The 17,913-nt window shown below is 36.1% G+C and overlaps 1 protein-coding gene across 1 annotated transcript; it reads left to right on the top strand.

The window, feature by feature from the left end:
• Positions 1-5,937: 5,937 nt before the first annotated feature.
• LOC128982513 (fibroin heavy chain-like) lies at positions 5,938-11,599 on the top strand. Its single transcript, XM_054401477.1, has 2 exons — positions 5,938-5,965; positions 10,541-11,599. Exons 1-2 carry the CDS (start codon positions 5,954-5,956, stop codon positions 11,459-11,461), a joined length of 933 nt encoding a protein of 310 aa, XP_054257452.1. The 5' UTR covers positions 5,938-5,953; the 3' UTR covers positions 11,462-11,599.
• Positions 11,600-17,913: the final 6,314 nt, after the last annotated feature.

Raw genomic sequence — 17,913 nt, 5'->3', positions numbered from 1 at the left:
TGATTATTAATTTGTTATTTTGTATGGATATATTTGTATTTATTAATAATTTTAAATTGTTTTATTTTGGTGCGAAGGTCGAAAATGCCACAACCTCAGTCACGAGTGTGGCTACGCTTCACCGACAGACCGCGAGATTGCCGCTCAGATACTGACTATGAGGGTTGCCTCACTCTGCAACTCCGGCACGCAGACACTATAACCCGCCGTCCACCAGATAAGAGACATTATAATTAATGGAAGGGCTACACACGTGGCGTGGCTTAAAGTAACAAATTCTTTGTCAGTCGAGTGTGAAGAGTTGGCTAACTACGTGGTGCAAGCCCGGGGGCTACGAACGTCTTGATCTTCATTAGTGTATCGCGATATTCAAATCTAGGGGCGGGAGGCGGGAGGCAGGATAAGGTTATGAAACGCGCGCTGTGCTCTGATAACTAACTGCACGGTAATCAGCTGATAGTGCAGGGTCAATGACTACCTGGTGCAACACAGCACAATCCACGACACGACTACTACCACGACTCCCCTGGGCAAACTGAGTAAATGCTGCGGCTTCAAGCTACTTCCTGAAGAACCTAGGCCTACATCACCGAATATCTGGTTTTGAATAATTTCATGACTTATACATGAAAATCATTTGAAGTTAGTAATTCGATATTGTGATAGTGTTGCATGCATCATTGGGCAAGTAGAAGTTTAATCAAAATCAGCGTGGAGCTGTTTAAACGCCTTGTGTTCCTTTGTTTTGGACGACCATTCCATTAAAACATCCCTTTGGACAAAGATCTGGGTCAGGTTCCAACCTTAAAACCAACCTTAGAACCTTTTTTGCCTTACCGTATTTCTGCAAGAAGTTTGTAAATATTAGTTTTTAAATGGTTTGTAAATAGTATGTTAATTTGCCTATGACGCAGTCTATCTGACATTGTCGGTCAAGGATTAAGGACACAAGTATCAAGTATCAAGTAACCATCATAACTGTTTTGTAGAATAGATATACGCTCATTAAAATAGTGATAGATTAAGAGAGGAAATACCATGCACTTTCCTATTTTGTAATGTCAGCTCAATTAAATATACTGTAGAAATGTTATGAAAAGGCGCATTCATCGTAACTGGTTATTTATAAAGTACTAGCAGAGTACCCGTCCTTCGTACGGGGTGGCATATAAGTAAAAACATGTTTATAGCAGTTATACTCAACTCAAGCTTTAAACTTGTAATGGGGGAGGACACATTTTGATAAAATTAGCTTCTTTAAATTTGCGATATACTGTAGTAAAATCACATCTACCATAGCCATAATATTCCACCACTTCATCTAAACAATAGAAAAAAATAAATTATTAAAAATTCACAAAATATCAAAAATTATTCATAAAATTAAAAACACTGTAAAAAAAACTGTAAAAAATCCTACTTTGACAGTTCTCATTGCATATGACAGTTTGTTGTTGCTGATTAGTTAAAATTGAATGTTTTCATAAATGCAAAAAAATATAGTGCTGCACCCTGTTGGTAAATCTTAAAACCTTTAATGATTTTGCATATCATAGAACCAACTTTTTTAGTTGAAACAGCTGACTAAATAATTGTATTCCCTTTAAATATGAATACTCATAAGGTTAACATGAGAAACTACAGAGCCACTGGGGCAGAGCCCGAAAGGATTTTTGAGATACGAATATGCCTATATGTTAATCGGGAACGTCAGCTACCATCATGCCAAATTTCAGCCCAATCCATCCAGTAGTTAATGCGTGATTGAACTTTAAACAAACAAACAAAAAAACAAACACACAAACTTTCACATTTAATTCAAATTACTAACACAGACAAAATTGAATCTTGCAATCACAATTAACTAATATTTACAGAATCTATCCTTCCATACATAGTGTTTGAACTTCATTGTTTGTAAACTCCCGAGCACATACGTTAGTACCGCAGAAGCACACCTTGCTCCAATGTAGGTCTATGCAAGCTCATCTCTCATCAGCCATCTCATCGGTGAGCCAACATCCCCATTACTGTAACCACCACGCTCCGGCGACTATGGTAAACACCATTACACAAACTAGGCTACTTAACACGTACTCGACGACGCGTGTTTATGTTTTCCTCATGAGGCGATTACTCATCCCTGATGTACGGTCTCCGCTCCCTTCCATCATCCAGTTGCATAAGGGATTGTCAAGGATCTGCTTTAATTATCGACATGATTATCCTTCATTACCCGAAGTACTCTATATCCCGCGGCGGCTCCGGCAGCGTGATTGGCCGGACGACCTCGCACAGATGATACTTACCGTTCATCCGTCACCCAGCCCGCCAGGTCTGATTGAGATTGCCATTTCAGCGTCCTTCGGTCGAATGTCCAAAGGGCATCTGACCAGCGGCGGCGGCGTCACTCACGACTAGCAAAGTCCCTCCTCACACACGAGCACTTCCGCGTCGTGCGAGGCGGCATGGATATGATCGTCGTTGATTGTTGGTTTTGGAAAGTGAACAAACAAATGTGATGTCGAAAATACTCGAATAGAGGCCGAATAGAGCAATTGTGTAATTCTACTATCAAAAATATCTTGTTTATTAAAGTAGAGGAGAATATTAATGTAAAGAAGAGTCGAAAATTGTATACAATATTTCATGTGATGCATTTACACATGTGCATTAAAAACTTAATAAAATATTGTTATAATGTTTAAAAACCTAACGATTATTTTACGGTGTTGTCCAATGATTTACCTCTCGGGAAAAGCTGTAAGCTTGCTTTTCCCTCGTGGTTCACTAATCAAACTGTTTTGATACTACTGATATGATCGTCAACTATTCCCCTAGGATTCAGCTAATTACTGTTTTGCCAACATGTTTATTTGGTAGACAATATGTTTTATTTACAATATACAAGGCCATTGCTTCTTTATGTAACTACACAAACCGTACATGTTTAAATTTTCCAGAAATACTTCTAAAATCTTTGAAAAAATATCGGTCTTACAGTACATGTGTTACATTTGTTGTTTATAAATCAAAACAATTATGTTGCCTGGTTTTGACTCTATTAATTATATATTGAAAATTACGAATTTAATTCATGCTTTTTATTTTGTTATGGTAATAGGTATTTTATAGATTAATATTGAGACAAAAAAATCATGTTTATAAAGCTGCTTTTTATAAAGCACCGAGAGTAGATAACCGAATGACCTTAGCAAAAGATTTTAGTAGGATGATATTTATCGGACTTTGCCTGAAGGATTCATTGGAAACAGTTATATGAGTGTAAGCTAAACACTATCTAGGCATATTGTAATTAAACTACACGGATAACATTTCTTTCTCCCGGCCCTTGTTTTTCACACAGTCTGCAGAAATCAACCTTTGACGAACGATGTTTTGTAACACATGGGCTGGGTGGGAGTCAAGATGTATGGAGTAAAGTACTTTTACTCCATGCATCTTGGGTGGGAGTGACTAGTTTGATGATATTGCAAGTTTGGATTTCTTTAAATATACCACAATAGGGAATAAACATAAATATTTTAAAAAAGCTGCTACTAACATCTTTATTATTAGGTACCAAATATTTTTGAATTTAACTTATTTTTATACATTAGTGGCATCACCCAAGAATGGTGAAACCTACTACTATTTAGTTTTACAAATTATTGTATTTCATCTCTTTAATGCAGTTGTATAGTTAAGTGCTACGTATAAAGCATCTATATCTATAAAAGAGGAACTATGTATGTATGTATATACGTTATGGACTCCGAAACCGCTCGACAGATTGTAATGAAACTTTCAGGCATTATTAAGCATCTTTCAAGGATGGTTCGAGTGAAGTTTGGTGCAGATCCGTCAAAAGGGCTCTGCCCCATAGGGTTTTAAGTGGGCCAATGTCAGACTTTTTGATCTACAATGTTTACAAATAAATATAGATTTAAAAGCAGATGTTTACTTTCACTGTTTTGTAGGTTTGAATAATCACAACATTCTGTATAAGCATTAGTCATGATTTGAAATAGTGCCACGGTGTTTCTACAGAGTGCAGCACAGAAAACTATTATACTTTTTAATAAGTCCAAATGTATTAAACCCCAATCGCATCTCACCTGTGCACTCAACAACGTTTAAATTCACCAATGTTAAATATTAAAACGTAAAAACCTTTATCAAAGTTTTATAAACAATAAAAGGGGTGACTTTTTAAAATTTATGACAACAGCTAATTTGCAACCAAAAGGTGAGTGAGCGTAGCGAACGAACATCAACCTGTAGGCGAGTAAGCGTAGCGAACGAGCTAACCTGAAAACAAGTGAGCGCAGCGAACGATTTTCAACCTGAAGGTGAGTGAGCGTAGCGAACGAACTTCAACCAGGACGTGATTGAGCCATGCGAATACTTATGAAGTTAAGCGGGGCAAAGCCCGCGGGTACAGCTAGTTTAAACATAAAAGCTAAGTGTACACTAGCATTGCAGTGAATGATTTGTTGCCTTGGAGACTAAATAATACTAACTTCACAAAAATGGCCTTAGTACTTTGTAAGCTTGAGGCCAGGGGCCTGTTAGAACGATTATGAATCGGCAATGGAAATATAGATACGCAAAACATTAAGTATTTTTGGTCCAATATTTCTTTTGTGATGGGTATACGGCAATCTTTGACTAATGATAACATATTACATATAATATAATCTCCATATTACAGTTGTTGCCAGTTTTGTCATCAAAATGGACGCAGTTAAATTGATTCACCTCTTTTATTTAAGGTAAACTGACTTAACAACAATAATAGGTAGAAGTTTAAATGTTTTACTAGCGTACTCTGTGACTGGCCCCTTCAACCGCATTGTTTTAATAGAACAATTTTGACAGCTGGTCCATATAGATGGAATGTCTTCTTTTTAGTAGCCCTATCGATAGTCATTGGTATCCATAATTCCGTAAGCGAATCGGTCCCCACGAAAAATCTCGAGTTAGGAAAAAGGTAGCATTTCTGTTGAGGATTTATTTAAAAGCTTAAGGTCTAAGGACGGTGGGAAAATACCAGAAGTGTCAAAAATTACCCCAGCTCCGCCACACAGGCCGTCAAAGATTCAGTCATTTTCCAATGGAAGTACTGCTACAGTGATTCTAAAAGCTGTTTTGAATATACCAGCTGATGTAGGCCTGAACGTTGCGTATCTGTGTGTTAATTGATTTTGGTGTTCTGTTTTTAGGTTAGAATGGTAATGCAGTGTTGACATGTATCTTGTTAGTGGAAGACCATGACTAAATGTGTAAAAATAGTGTATTTAATTTCACTTTGAAATAACTAAAAAGCATCAATTAATTGTTGCTATGGTCCCCTAGTACCATACAAGTTTATATGTTAGCGCATTTATATTCTATGTATATTTTAAAAGTTTAACAAAAAAAATTTCACAAAGATAATTCAAAACAATTACGTCTAACACTACAAAGTGGGTTTGAACACAATACTGTGCCGGCCATTGATTTAGTCATTGTTTTCAATCAGTGACAAGCAGATTGTAAAAAGCGATTGCCTCATAAAATCCTTCGTTTTTGGATGGTGTAATCTTTGAACCAAGGTAAAATGTCTCGTCAAATCGTAACTCCCCTGTCATCAACACCGTGATGTCCTTCCTGCAGAGTTTGACAATGGCCAGTGCCTAAATGGCGTCGACGGCAGCCTCGATCCATTCACTGCCAGGACCCGCGGGCTCGGAGTAGGGGAAGGTCCACCTTCCACGTGGGAGGATTGCAACACAAGAATGCTCTAATTGTACCACAATATTGTTTCTCTAGGAAACTGTCGTGTGCCGTTGTGGCGGGGCCGTTACCTCTTTCTCCAGGTTAGGGGGGATGAACGCCGCACCGTCCTTGGCGTTCTGTATTTATACTCCAAACCTAGGAAGACTCTGCACAGTCTCCCACGACACCCAGGATGTACACAGTGGTGAGTACTGAGCTAAGTGACCTACCCTGTGTGATCTACTGTCCTACCTTGTGTGACCTACCTTTTATGTCCTATACCTCAACCCCTGTGTGCCCATTGCCCTTCTTACCCTAGGCACCTTATCTCCTCAGTAGGTTAGGTTGTGCCGTGGCGTGCTCTTCTTGGATACGTTAGCCCTTAGGTCAGATCATTATTCCCTGTTCGGGCCTGTCAGTGTGTTTTCATGGAATCGGATTTTCATAGAACATTTTCTTCCAAACCAATAACTTGTTTGCGTCCGTTTCATGTGACAGTACAACAATCCGCGAGTAACTTAATCCTTATGCACAGCTTTACCGACGACTATAAGCCTTTTCGTATGTGTGATTGATGGTGAATGCATTCAACCACTCAACAACTTTGGATCCACTTTACCAACCTTCATGGCTTAATTTCGAGTTATTTTAATCCTCGTTTGATCAAACTATTTAATGAAAGACTATGCGGGAATTAAAAATGCCTAGCACTGATTTGTTTGAAACTTTTGCACTTTTTGATAGTTTTTTAATTGTGTTGTTACTATATGGATACAATATAATGATAAAGTAACGATTTCAGAACAGTAGTATTGAACAGAGGTTTTAAGTGAACAACTTCCCACAATTATATACTGTAATAATATATTTATAGTATTTGGTAAAACCAAAACTAATATCCGACATAAATGTACGTTGCCTAAAAACTGTCGAAGCCTTGATAGTGCAGGATGGTGTAACGAATGCGGCGTTTTTTATAAAGCTTTAGTTAACAACAACAAACGGGAAATAGTGAAACTAAAAAGTACCTAATTCTTTTTACAAAAATAGAGTTCAACCCTGCAAATCTATGTTTGCAGAATCACATTTTATTTCATACTTTTTAAGTCTAGGATAACTTTTGACAACCTTAGTACTCTAGTTTTCCGAATAAGAATATTCTCTTAAGCCGGGTTTTCCTAGGCGCGTAGTCGGCTAGCGGAGAGAGGAACGCGGAGAGCGGACTCAGCTGGTCTTAGGTAATTTAATGTTACTGTTTTCCTAGCAGCGGAGCGGAATGCCATGTTAATTTCAATTCCGCTCTCCGTTGTCCGCTCTCCGCTGGCCGACTCCGCGTCTAGGAAAACCCAGCTTTAGTAAATAATTCTCGTAGAGAACTTATTTACGATTAATTGCGTGCACCGGTTTATAATCGGAAAATCTATTAATTTTTAACTGTATCATTTTATTTTCACATTGTGTTTTCCCTTCGTGAGTTATCTAAATACGACCTTTTACATTAATGCTAGCTGCCCGATCAATCAAGCTAAGTTGACATAAACAAACATAGTTGGGCATCATTAAAGTTAGCAAGTAGATGACATACGAAAAACATTTTAACTCCGCAATTGTCTTTCGTAGTTTTTTACAACGCCCTGAAATCCTACGATATAATAAAAAACACATTGGATTGGACAAACCTTTTTATCCAAACTTACCACACTTGTTATTGTTTGCAATCATTGTAAGTAAAACTAACAATTTATACTACAAACAAGAAACGTAATTGCAATATGTTGAACAACAAATTTATCCCGGAAATTTAGAGTTTACTTCAATACATTACATTAACTACATTAACATTCAGTACATTAGCCGATATTAGTACTAGTGTACTAAATGCTTAAAAGGGAAGCATTGAGATTTTTTAAAGCCCAACTTCAGAAAGCTTTTTGAGTTTTAACACACTTTCCAAATCAACGAAGTTTATTATTAAATCTTTAATAAACTGTAACTAATGCAATAATGAATCTGACGTAATAGCTCAAAGATAAGTAAATAGGACATTGCTCAAATGCTAGCAAATAACATTATTGTTGATCTTATTACTTTATATAATACATATCCATAGTTGGGATTGGATTTTATGGAATTGCTACTGAGTCAAAGCTAACATTTATCAACTCAATCTGTGTAAATATTTTTTTTTATTGTGAGGGTGCAAAACAACTAGTTAGTACAGTAAGGAAAAGTGTACGAACAAATTCTTTGAGTTGAATTCATGTTTTATAGTACTTATAGTAGCTATTTGCGTAACGGCCACTCGAGTCCAAGGTGCCAATAGGTGTAAACCAGCTGATGGACTGGAAGTCGTAAACAGGGATACTAACAGTAAATCAAACCTTTCAGAGGGGCGAGGGGATGGAGCTGTAAGATGTGACCTTGGAATTGTTTTTAGATCGTCAATTTCATTTTTAAAGCTAGAATTCTCATGGGTTTTACATGCATTTGTATAATCAAACAGTATATATGTTACTAGAATTATCTTTCCAATCTTGACAACCTTGAATCAATATCGTCATATCTAGCTTAGTACAATAGGAGTTGAAACGCAAAATCGTAAAAAATACTTGCTAAGTTGAGACTTTTCTCAAAAGAATTTATCAACTGAACATCCGTTACCAAATCTTACATGCATAAAATATAATAAAAGTCCTACAATACTTTGACTGTAATCCCTTGTACACAGATTAAGTGTAAATTGGCAACGTTTGTCAATTACTTGTGTAGGGAGAAGTAATAAGCAGTGAGTGCGACTGTGTGTTTAGCTGAACCACGTTTCGGGCCATTTACTTAGCTGTAATTACTTAATCTCAGTAATGATTGTGGGCGGAGGAGATGCAGTATCCCAGACCCCCCAGGCGGTCTCACTGGAGATGGGGAAACCACACTTACAATGTAGGATTGCTAACTTCAAGCTACTAGACAGTTATGTATTTATTCATACGCATTTACTTTTCATACTTTTTTATTTGCGATACACCTTCCGGTTTCCTTTTATTTTGTATTACATCAAAATATATTAGGTTGATGTAACACACTTGGGTTACAATGGGAATACAAATATGTCTACTATTTTTTATTTTGTTTCACGTCACACCTTTACATCATAGGACGAGAGGCTCTTTCCCAGAACGGATTTATACGTTACTTAAAGCTAGGGACAGAGGGCCACGAAATTATCATTTAGGTTAAATACATGTTGTGATTGGTGTGATGTCAATCCGGGACCTCGAGGACCAAATTCCTACACTGTACAGATAGACCAATCTTGCTCAAAAATTGTGTCAATCTATAACATTATAATCCTATGATTCCATTGCTAAAAAAACATTATAAAAAAAATATTTTACATATTTAAAGCATATTTTATGTGGCTAATTAATAACTGCGTTGTATGGCTAGAGCAGCTTTTCCCATAACAGATAGGGTCGAAGATATAAATTGTACAATTTATTCAGTTATTGTGAGTTCAGTAGTAAATCAGTGTAAGTTAATCCACATATTTCAATAAACTATGCAGTTCCCATTAATGAATATAAAACCTAATTGTTATTAAGATTTATTTGTATTTATGTTATTGTAATTTACAATGATAAATACACATCTCTTTGTGCATTATTAGACTATGAATATCTATGAAATTTAAATGTTTGACAAAAATACCTACATAAAGTCGGTATTTTTCAGCTTTAAATAATTACCCATATAAGAAATAAGCTAGTGCTGTAGGTCTCATAGTAAGGCCTAGACCCGGGACCGATTTACTTTTTCGTATTGATGTCTTTAGGAGACCAAAACACTATCCGTTCAAATGTATATAAATATTATGATGGGATTCGGTACAAACGTGTTAACATGAATTTATTTGGACGGATTCTCTAACCAGGATGATCTGACTATTGTAACAGGGCTGTATGGGGGGGGGGGGAGTTATGAGGCACAAATTGAGGGTTTAAAGTTATTGACTTAAAAACATAACATTTTTTTAATTTTCTTTCCATATTATTTGGTAGACCGTAAAAAATAATAATTTAGTATGTTAAAGCGATGTTGTATGCCTAACGGCTACGGGGGGAAAAAAAACTGAAAGTTAAAATTCTTATGCTATTTTCATGGATGGTTTAACAATAAATTTTAGTAGTTAGATAGTTTAGTAACATATTTTATTCAAATATTTATATCATACTGATCCATCTACATGTCAATAAAAAGACTTACCTTATTATCTTATCTGTAACAACAAACTTAAGTACTAATTAAAATTAACTTTATATATTGAAATAGGAACAAATTGATCAATTTATATGGGAATATTTAATGGAATTCCAGTTAAACAAATGGAAATTCGGTTAGCCTGCAGGTTTGCTGCGGCAGGGGTATTAGTTTTTTTCGTGGGGTTCATCCCAAAACTAGATTTACGTTTAAATAGAGTTAGGGACGTAGTAGACAAAAATGTAGTTTACATAGTTATTTTTGTGGGACACAACGATGTCCAATGGACTGACTCCATTTCATATTGGTTTGTACTCGTGCCACCGTGCCTGAAATTATCTTGGCGATATTTGGAAACCTAGGTTGAAAGAAATAGATTGTAGTTGAACTGGATGTCTGAAAGTAACTAAATTATTATCGTAACTAGTTCAGAAGCAAATATCCACATCTCATGATTTAAAAGAAATATTATGCATATTGGCTGCATCTATTCGGTACACTTTTTAAATTCCAAAATATGTTGCAGGTAGTTTGTGTGGCCACAGTCGCCTTGTTCGCCCAAGGAGGGCTGACGAAGCCTAGTGGAGCTCACTACGGTAGTGCCGGTCACGGCGGAGCTGGCTGGTCCGGAGCTGTCTATGGAGCTGGATACGGTGCTGGCTATGGTGCTGGATACGGAGCTGGATACGACGGTCCCAAGTACCATGGACCACTTGCAGTGCCAGTGGTGCTTCCCGATGGTCACATAGCCGACACACACGAAGTTGCAGCTGCAAAACACGCACATCTGTCAGCTGTAGCTAAGGCGGCCGCTACCACAGGATACGCCGGGGGATACGACGACGGAAGCTACCATGGCGACGCAGGAGCTGGATACGCAGGCGCTGGATACGCAGGCGCTGGACATGGTGCTGGATACGGTGGTGCAGGATACGCAGGCGCTGGCTACGCTGGAGCAGGCTACGCTGGAGCGGCTGGACATGGCGCCTACGACGGACCTAAGTACCACGGACCTCTCGCCACCCCTGTTGTTCTCCCTGATGGACACATCGCCGACACCCATGAGGTAGCAGCTGCCAAGGGAGCTCACTTTGTGGCCCTAGCCAAGGCAAAGGCAGCCAGCCACGCCGCTGGGTACGGTGGTGACTACGACGGATCGTACGCTGGAGGTTATGGAGCTGGAGCCCTCGGTGCTGGTGCAGGATACGCTGGTGCAGGATATGGTGGTGCAGGATACGCTGGTGCAGGATACGCTGGTGCAGGATATGGTGCTGGCTATGGTGGCGCTCCCTACCACGGACCCATCGCCAAGCCCGTGGTCCTACCCTCAGGCTACCTCGCCGACACCCATGACGTCGCCGCCACCAAGGGAGCACACCTCGCCGCCGTGGCGCACGCCGCGCACTCCCACGCTGGATGGGCGCCTCATGGACACGGATACCATTGAGACAAACTGTGATACCAGGACCTCTTCCCTCCCTTTTTGTAAATATGTCACCTCTTAGTTTTAATAAATAAGTGTAACAAATGTGATTCTCATTCTATATTTATGTGCAATTAAAGGTCAGTATGAACTAACCTATAATACTGCGTTTTTTTCTCATTCCACCTCATTAAAACTATTCGGGATGAATTAATTATTGAAGGACATTTTACGAACCAAGCAAGCTTATTTCTTTGAAGTAGTGCATTTTTGTAAAAATTTCCATAAAACACCTACCATATTTCGAAACTGTTATGTTTAAAGAAATTGTACGACAATTAAAGTAGTTTAAATATAAAAGAGGGAAGCCTTCTAGGAAGTAGAACAACAAAATGTATTTATGCCATTCAACATGTTATTTGATTATACCTTAAAATATATAGTTGATTTTGTATCCCAAGTAGCCTAAATAAGTGTTTATAGTCTGAGTTCACAAAAACATACTATTATCACGTTAACATGATATTAATTAATTCAGTTCAATATCGTATCTAAATATGAAATGGTAGGAGTGCATCCATTTTTAAAGCATTTTCAAAGAAACAACATTGTCTTTTTTGCATACTGTCCCTGTTGCAAGGCACGGGTATAGTTGCTAGTTGTTAATAATCCAAAAAAACTATTTTAATACCGTAATTTGTATGAATTATAATATGATAGACTAAATATACTTCATCATAGATTTATCATCCTTCTGGATCAACTGTAGAAAATGTTAAGATTTTTTGTCTTGTGGACTTAGGATTAACCTATAACTTTAAACCAAAATAAATAACAAATATTATTATTATATATACTGTACACAAACTACAAGAAACGTCATTGATTCTCACATAAGAACGTCCAAAAATCAAACCCATTATCAAAAAAAAAATCCTGTAAGAACATTCAATACCCCCTACGAAGAAAATCTGCAGAGTAAGCCTGGAGGATTTTCACTAATATCTTTCCTTAAGTTTTACAGATTTATTTCCGATTTAAAAAAACATTAAATTTAGTGAGTACTTTGTTTATCTGCAACAGGCAAGGTAATAATTTAGTTTTTTTTTTGTGAAATGTTAATAGAATAGTATGAAATAAATAGATCTACCAATTTCAAATAAATGTATACAATATAGCCGGCACTGACTATAGCATGCAAAGTAGCTGATTTCTGCGTTTACTTACTTTATCGCATTTATTTAACTTTGCATGCAATCATATAAGTTTGCCGCACTCCAGAATTTCAACCAAACAACACAAAATAGTAGCCAATTTTCCAAAACCTGTTATAGGTCACATTTTTCGAAATTGAGTTGTTGGTTGCTATGGCTACTTCAGAATGCCTGCTATCATTTCTAGTTGTTATTTACTTCCAAAACCTGCTAAATATATATTTAAAAAGCATTTGAAAAGTGTGTCAATTTCCAAAAGCTGTTATTTCTACTTCAGCTACAGAATCAAAACCTGTTATAAAATTATACATGATTACACATCCAAAACCAGTTATATAACTTTAGTACAGCATGGCTGCCATTGTTAAACATTTCCAAAACCAGCTAACTATTTCTCTTTCCCTAAAATACTTTTTCCCTATAACTTAGTATATTACTATAATTAGGAATATTATTATCTAAATATATAAAAGGCAAAGCCCACACTGACTCACTGACTCACTCACTCACTCATCACTAATTCTCCCACTTCCCATTTACCTAGGAGGCTGAAATTCGGTACACCGATTCTTTGGGCATTAAATAGGAAAACTAAGAAGTTTTTTATTCTGGACGGGCTTTCGGGCTCCGCCCCGGTGGCTCTGGAGTTTCCCATGTTAAACTTATGATTTTTCATATTTAAAAGGAATTAATGAATCTTAAGAGCTGTTTCAATTAAACAAGTTGGTTCTGTTCCATGATGTTCAATAGCGTTAAAGTTACAAGGATTACCAACAGGGTGCAGGACTATTATTTTTTTTGTACATCTACAGCTAATTTGCAACTAAAAGGTGAGTGAGCGTAGCAAACTAACTTCAACCTGGAGGCGAGTTAGCGTAGCGAACGAGCTAACCTGAGGGCAAATGAGCGCAGCGAACGAGCTCCAATCTAAAGGTGAGTGAGCGTAGCGAATGAACTTCAACCAGGACTCGATTGAGCCACGCGAATACTTATGAAGTTAAACGGGGCAAAACCCGCGGGTACAGCTAGTTTCATTCTAAACAAGGGAAATAAGTGTTGGCTAGGTGAAAAAAGGATTTGCTGTAAAGTCAGCGTGGCTTGAAGGTGTAAAAATACTTTTGGAACTGCACTTCAGTGAAAATTGGGACGCTAATAAACTATTGAAGTTTTATACAGAAGTATTCAGAAGACAAAACCCAGCTGAAGAGCAAGAGGCACTTGGTGATGGGCAGAAAGAGCTGATAGACTTTGATTTGTAGACGTAGAAGATTTCGCCTTTTAGATATAGTAAAGTTCTTGAAATTTTGACGCTGATAGGTTTCTAATAATATTTTACTGTAATTACAGGGTTTTTTTGCAAAATGGGTTATTTTATTGAATCATCTCTTTAACAAGTTATGGAAATGGAAATGGTTTTAACAGGGTTTGGAAATTGACTAGAAACAACATGGCTTCCTATACAGGGTGTTTTTTTAAAAACTTGCATCTTTATTTATGTAAAAACCGCAATAGATAGAAATATGCAGTTTGCGGGAATCATCTATTGACGTAGGGGGCCCAATTTCTTTGAATTCTACGTTACATTCACATCCCCCCCCTTTTCCCCCCTGCCCCCAACTTAATTTTTTTAAATAGCAAGATACCCCTTGTGACATATCAAATGAAAGAGCATGAAAAAAGAAAATGTTTGATGAAAAAAAAATTGAAAATCGGTTCATAAATTTGCGAGATATTTCCCCCTCCCCCTCCCCGGAACTTAATTTTTTTTAATAGCAAGGTACCCCTTGTGACATATCAAATGAAAGAGCATGAAAAAAGAAAATGTTTGGTGAAATTTATTTTTCATTTGATTTGTCACAAGGGCGGGTACCTTGCTATTAAAAAACAAGTTATGGGTAGGGGAAAAGGGGGGGAATTATCTCACAAATTCATGAGCCGATTTTAAAATTTGTTTCACCAAAAATTTTCTTTTTTCATGCTCTTTCATTTGATATGTCACAAGGGGTACCTTGCTATTAAAAAAAAATTAAGTTCCGGGGGGGAGGGGGGGAATATCTCACAAACTTATGGACCGATTTTCAATTTTTTTCATCAAACATTTTCTTTTTTCATGCTCTTTTATTTGATATGTCACAAGGGGTACCTTGCTATTTAAAAAAAATTAAGTTGGTGGCAGGGGGGGGGGGAAAGGGGGGAATGTGAATGTAACGTTGAATTCAAAAAAATTGTGCCCCCTACGTCAATAGATGATTCCCGCCAACTGCATATTTCTATCTATTGCGGTTTTTACATAAATAAAGATGCAAGTTTTTAAAAAAACACCCTGTATAATTCCAAAACCTGTTAATTCTTTTCCATTTCAAAAGCCAGCTACATCCAGAAGTTAAATATTTGTTATAAAAAAACTAATTACCTGTGATTATAAAGCACTATATAAATCTAAAAACAGGGTTTTCTTATGATTTTACAAAAATAAATTATAAGACTATCTTCATTTGTATATAATTTATCAGTTTTTGATGAATACTGGAAAGTTGTGAAAAATATAAATATCAGGTTTTGGAAATTGGTTACTCTAGTATTAGGCACGTAATACGGGTATGCTTGAAAACAAGTTGGCAACACTGATAAATCCACCTGCTAGTGCGGTGTTTATTTGTCATTCCTTTGTCCATTGATACAAGGTATTAACATTGTTGTTGTAACAAGGTGTTGTTAACAACGTTGTTGTTGTTGTTCATTATGGCTTTGAAATTTCATTCACCTTTTTATTTTCTAATTTGTTAAACAATTTCATTTAGGTTTTGATTTGCTTGTGAGACAGTTTCATTTAGATTTGAATTTGTTATTTGTGAAACTGCATAGTAATAGCTAACCTGTATTTACATACAATTACCCATTATTATTATGCCTTATAGTATTTGTAGGACAAACGTAATGTATAATACGAGTGCAAAGTGCCACTCTGCATGCTGTTACACAAATACTAATCAACACTCCGTACCGAAAGTAGCTATTTTCGATATCAATAGCTGATATCAAAGAAAGTAGTTTTTTCCAAAGCTCTAATTAAAAGCAAGGGGAAAACGATCAGCTGCAATAAAATTGTTTTGCTTGCACGAAATTTATTTTCTATCGCTCTAGGTTCGTTTTTTATTTACCCACTACGCACGGTAGTGTTTTGTTTATGTTAATTTTAATCATTTAAACTAGCTGATTTAATTGTTTTCCAATATAAATGTATACAGAAACACGCATTAGCTTGTGTTTCTCTCTTTTTCTGCATAGTATGTGTTTGAAATTTGCTCTATCCCCTGAAAATTTCATGAAAAGAATCTCAGAGATAACTAAAATCCTTCCACCAGAGAAATCACGGTAAAAGTATAGGAATACAGAACAACAAAATTTCCCATAACAAACTGGTAAAATAAAAAGTACAACATTTTGAAACAATTAGTAGGTATATTTATCTGAGATATGTTATTTAGTGAATTCATTTTAATAACGAAACTATCTATGTTTTGTAGTAGATTTTTAATGATAAGTAGTCTAAAACTAAAAGAAGTAGTTGGTGTTTCAAATAAAAAAAAAACACTTATAAACGAAGTTGCGAAGAAATTCGTCACCAAAAATGAAAGTAGAACAAAAATAAACGGTATCAGCATTCTGACACATACTTTCTTCCATAAGTTTGTCAACAACCTTTATCATGTGTAAGCAGGGAAAGTAAATATACGGAAATGTAATTTGTACGATTTTGTTCAGAATTTAAAGGACTACATACTAATTTTTTTCAAAATCGTTCGGGCCATTTTTGTGAAAATCAGATTTTTCCGTTATTTTATGGGGTTTTTATGGGGAAATAACATAATTTACAATAACTTTTGAACCATAATTATTACAGAAATGGGATTTGTACCATTTTGTTCAGAATATAAAAGACTATAACATACACATTTTTTATCAAAATCGTTTTGGGCCGTTTTTGGGAAAATCCTATTTTTCTGTTATTTTATGGCATTTTATGAGAAAATTCCCATTAAAAATTAAAAATTTTTTAAAATGAAAAAACTATCAAAACTTTAAGGACCATAACATACTATGTTAAAATAAAACAGGATTTTTTTCTAAAATCCTATTTTTCGTTATTTTATTGGGTTTTTATGGGAAAATAACATAATTTACCATAACTTTTGAACCGTAATTTTTACAGAAATGGGATTTGTACCATTTTGTTCAGAATTTAAAGAGCTACAACATACTAAATTTTTATCAAAATCGTTTGGGCCATTTTCGAGAAAATCCTATTTTTCAGGTTTTTTATAGGTTTTTATGGAAAAATCCCCATTAAAAATCAAAATTTCAAAAAAATGAAAAAAACCCCTGGAGATACCATGGATTAGAACCTACATACCAAATTTCATCGAAATCGGACCACAGGTGTAGTCTCTAGCTCTGTACACATCCAGACACACAGACACACACACAGACACACACACACACACACACACACACAGACATCACTTCAAAAACCACTTTTTTGGGTCCAGGGGGACCCAAAACGAATATATCCACTCAAAACTCAAACTCGAATTTTTGACGAAAACAATACTTTCTCCATATACTATGGTATAGGGGGAGAAAGTAAAATAGCCTTGAACTTGTAATTTTACTTTCTCCCCCTATACCATAGTATATGGAGAAAGTATTGTTTTCGTCAAAATTTTCGAGTTTGAGTTTTGAGTGGATATATCCGTTTTGGGTCCCCCTGGACCCAAAAAAGTGGTTTTCAAAGTGATGTCTGTGTGTGTGTGTGTGTGTACAGAGCTAGGGACTACACCTGTGGTCCGATTTCGATTAAATTTGGTATGTAGGTTCTAATCCATGGTATCTCCAGGCGTTTTTTTCATTTTTTTGAAATTTTGATTTTTAATGGGGATTTTCCCATAAAAACCCATAAAAAACCTGAAAAATCGGATTTTCTCAAAAATGGCCCGAACGATTTTGATAAAAATGTAGTATACTGTGGCCCTTTAAATTCTGAACAAAATGGTACAAATCCCATTTCTGTAAAAATTACGGTTCAAAAGTTATGGTAAATTATGTTATTTTCCCATAAAAACTCCATAAAATAACGAAACTAGGATTTTAGAAAAAAATCCGGTTTTATTTTAACATAGTATGTTATAGTCCTTAAAATTTTGATAGTTTTTTCATTTTTAAAATTTTTTTTATTTTTAATGGGAATTTTCCCATGAAACC

This window comes from Macrosteles quadrilineatus, unplaced genomic scaffold, assembly GCF_028750875.1.
Source record: "Macrosteles quadrilineatus isolate MER2022 unplaced genomic scaffold, UCM_ALF_1.0 Scaffold_1__1_contigs__length_201487025, whole genome shotgun sequence".
NCBI classification, from domain to species: Eukaryota; Metazoa; Arthropoda; class Insecta; order Hemiptera; family Cicadellidae; genus Macrosteles; species Macrosteles quadrilineatus.
The sequence above is the reverse complement of the archived record's forward strand: the minus strand, read 5'-3'. Positions and strand labels throughout refer to the sequence as shown.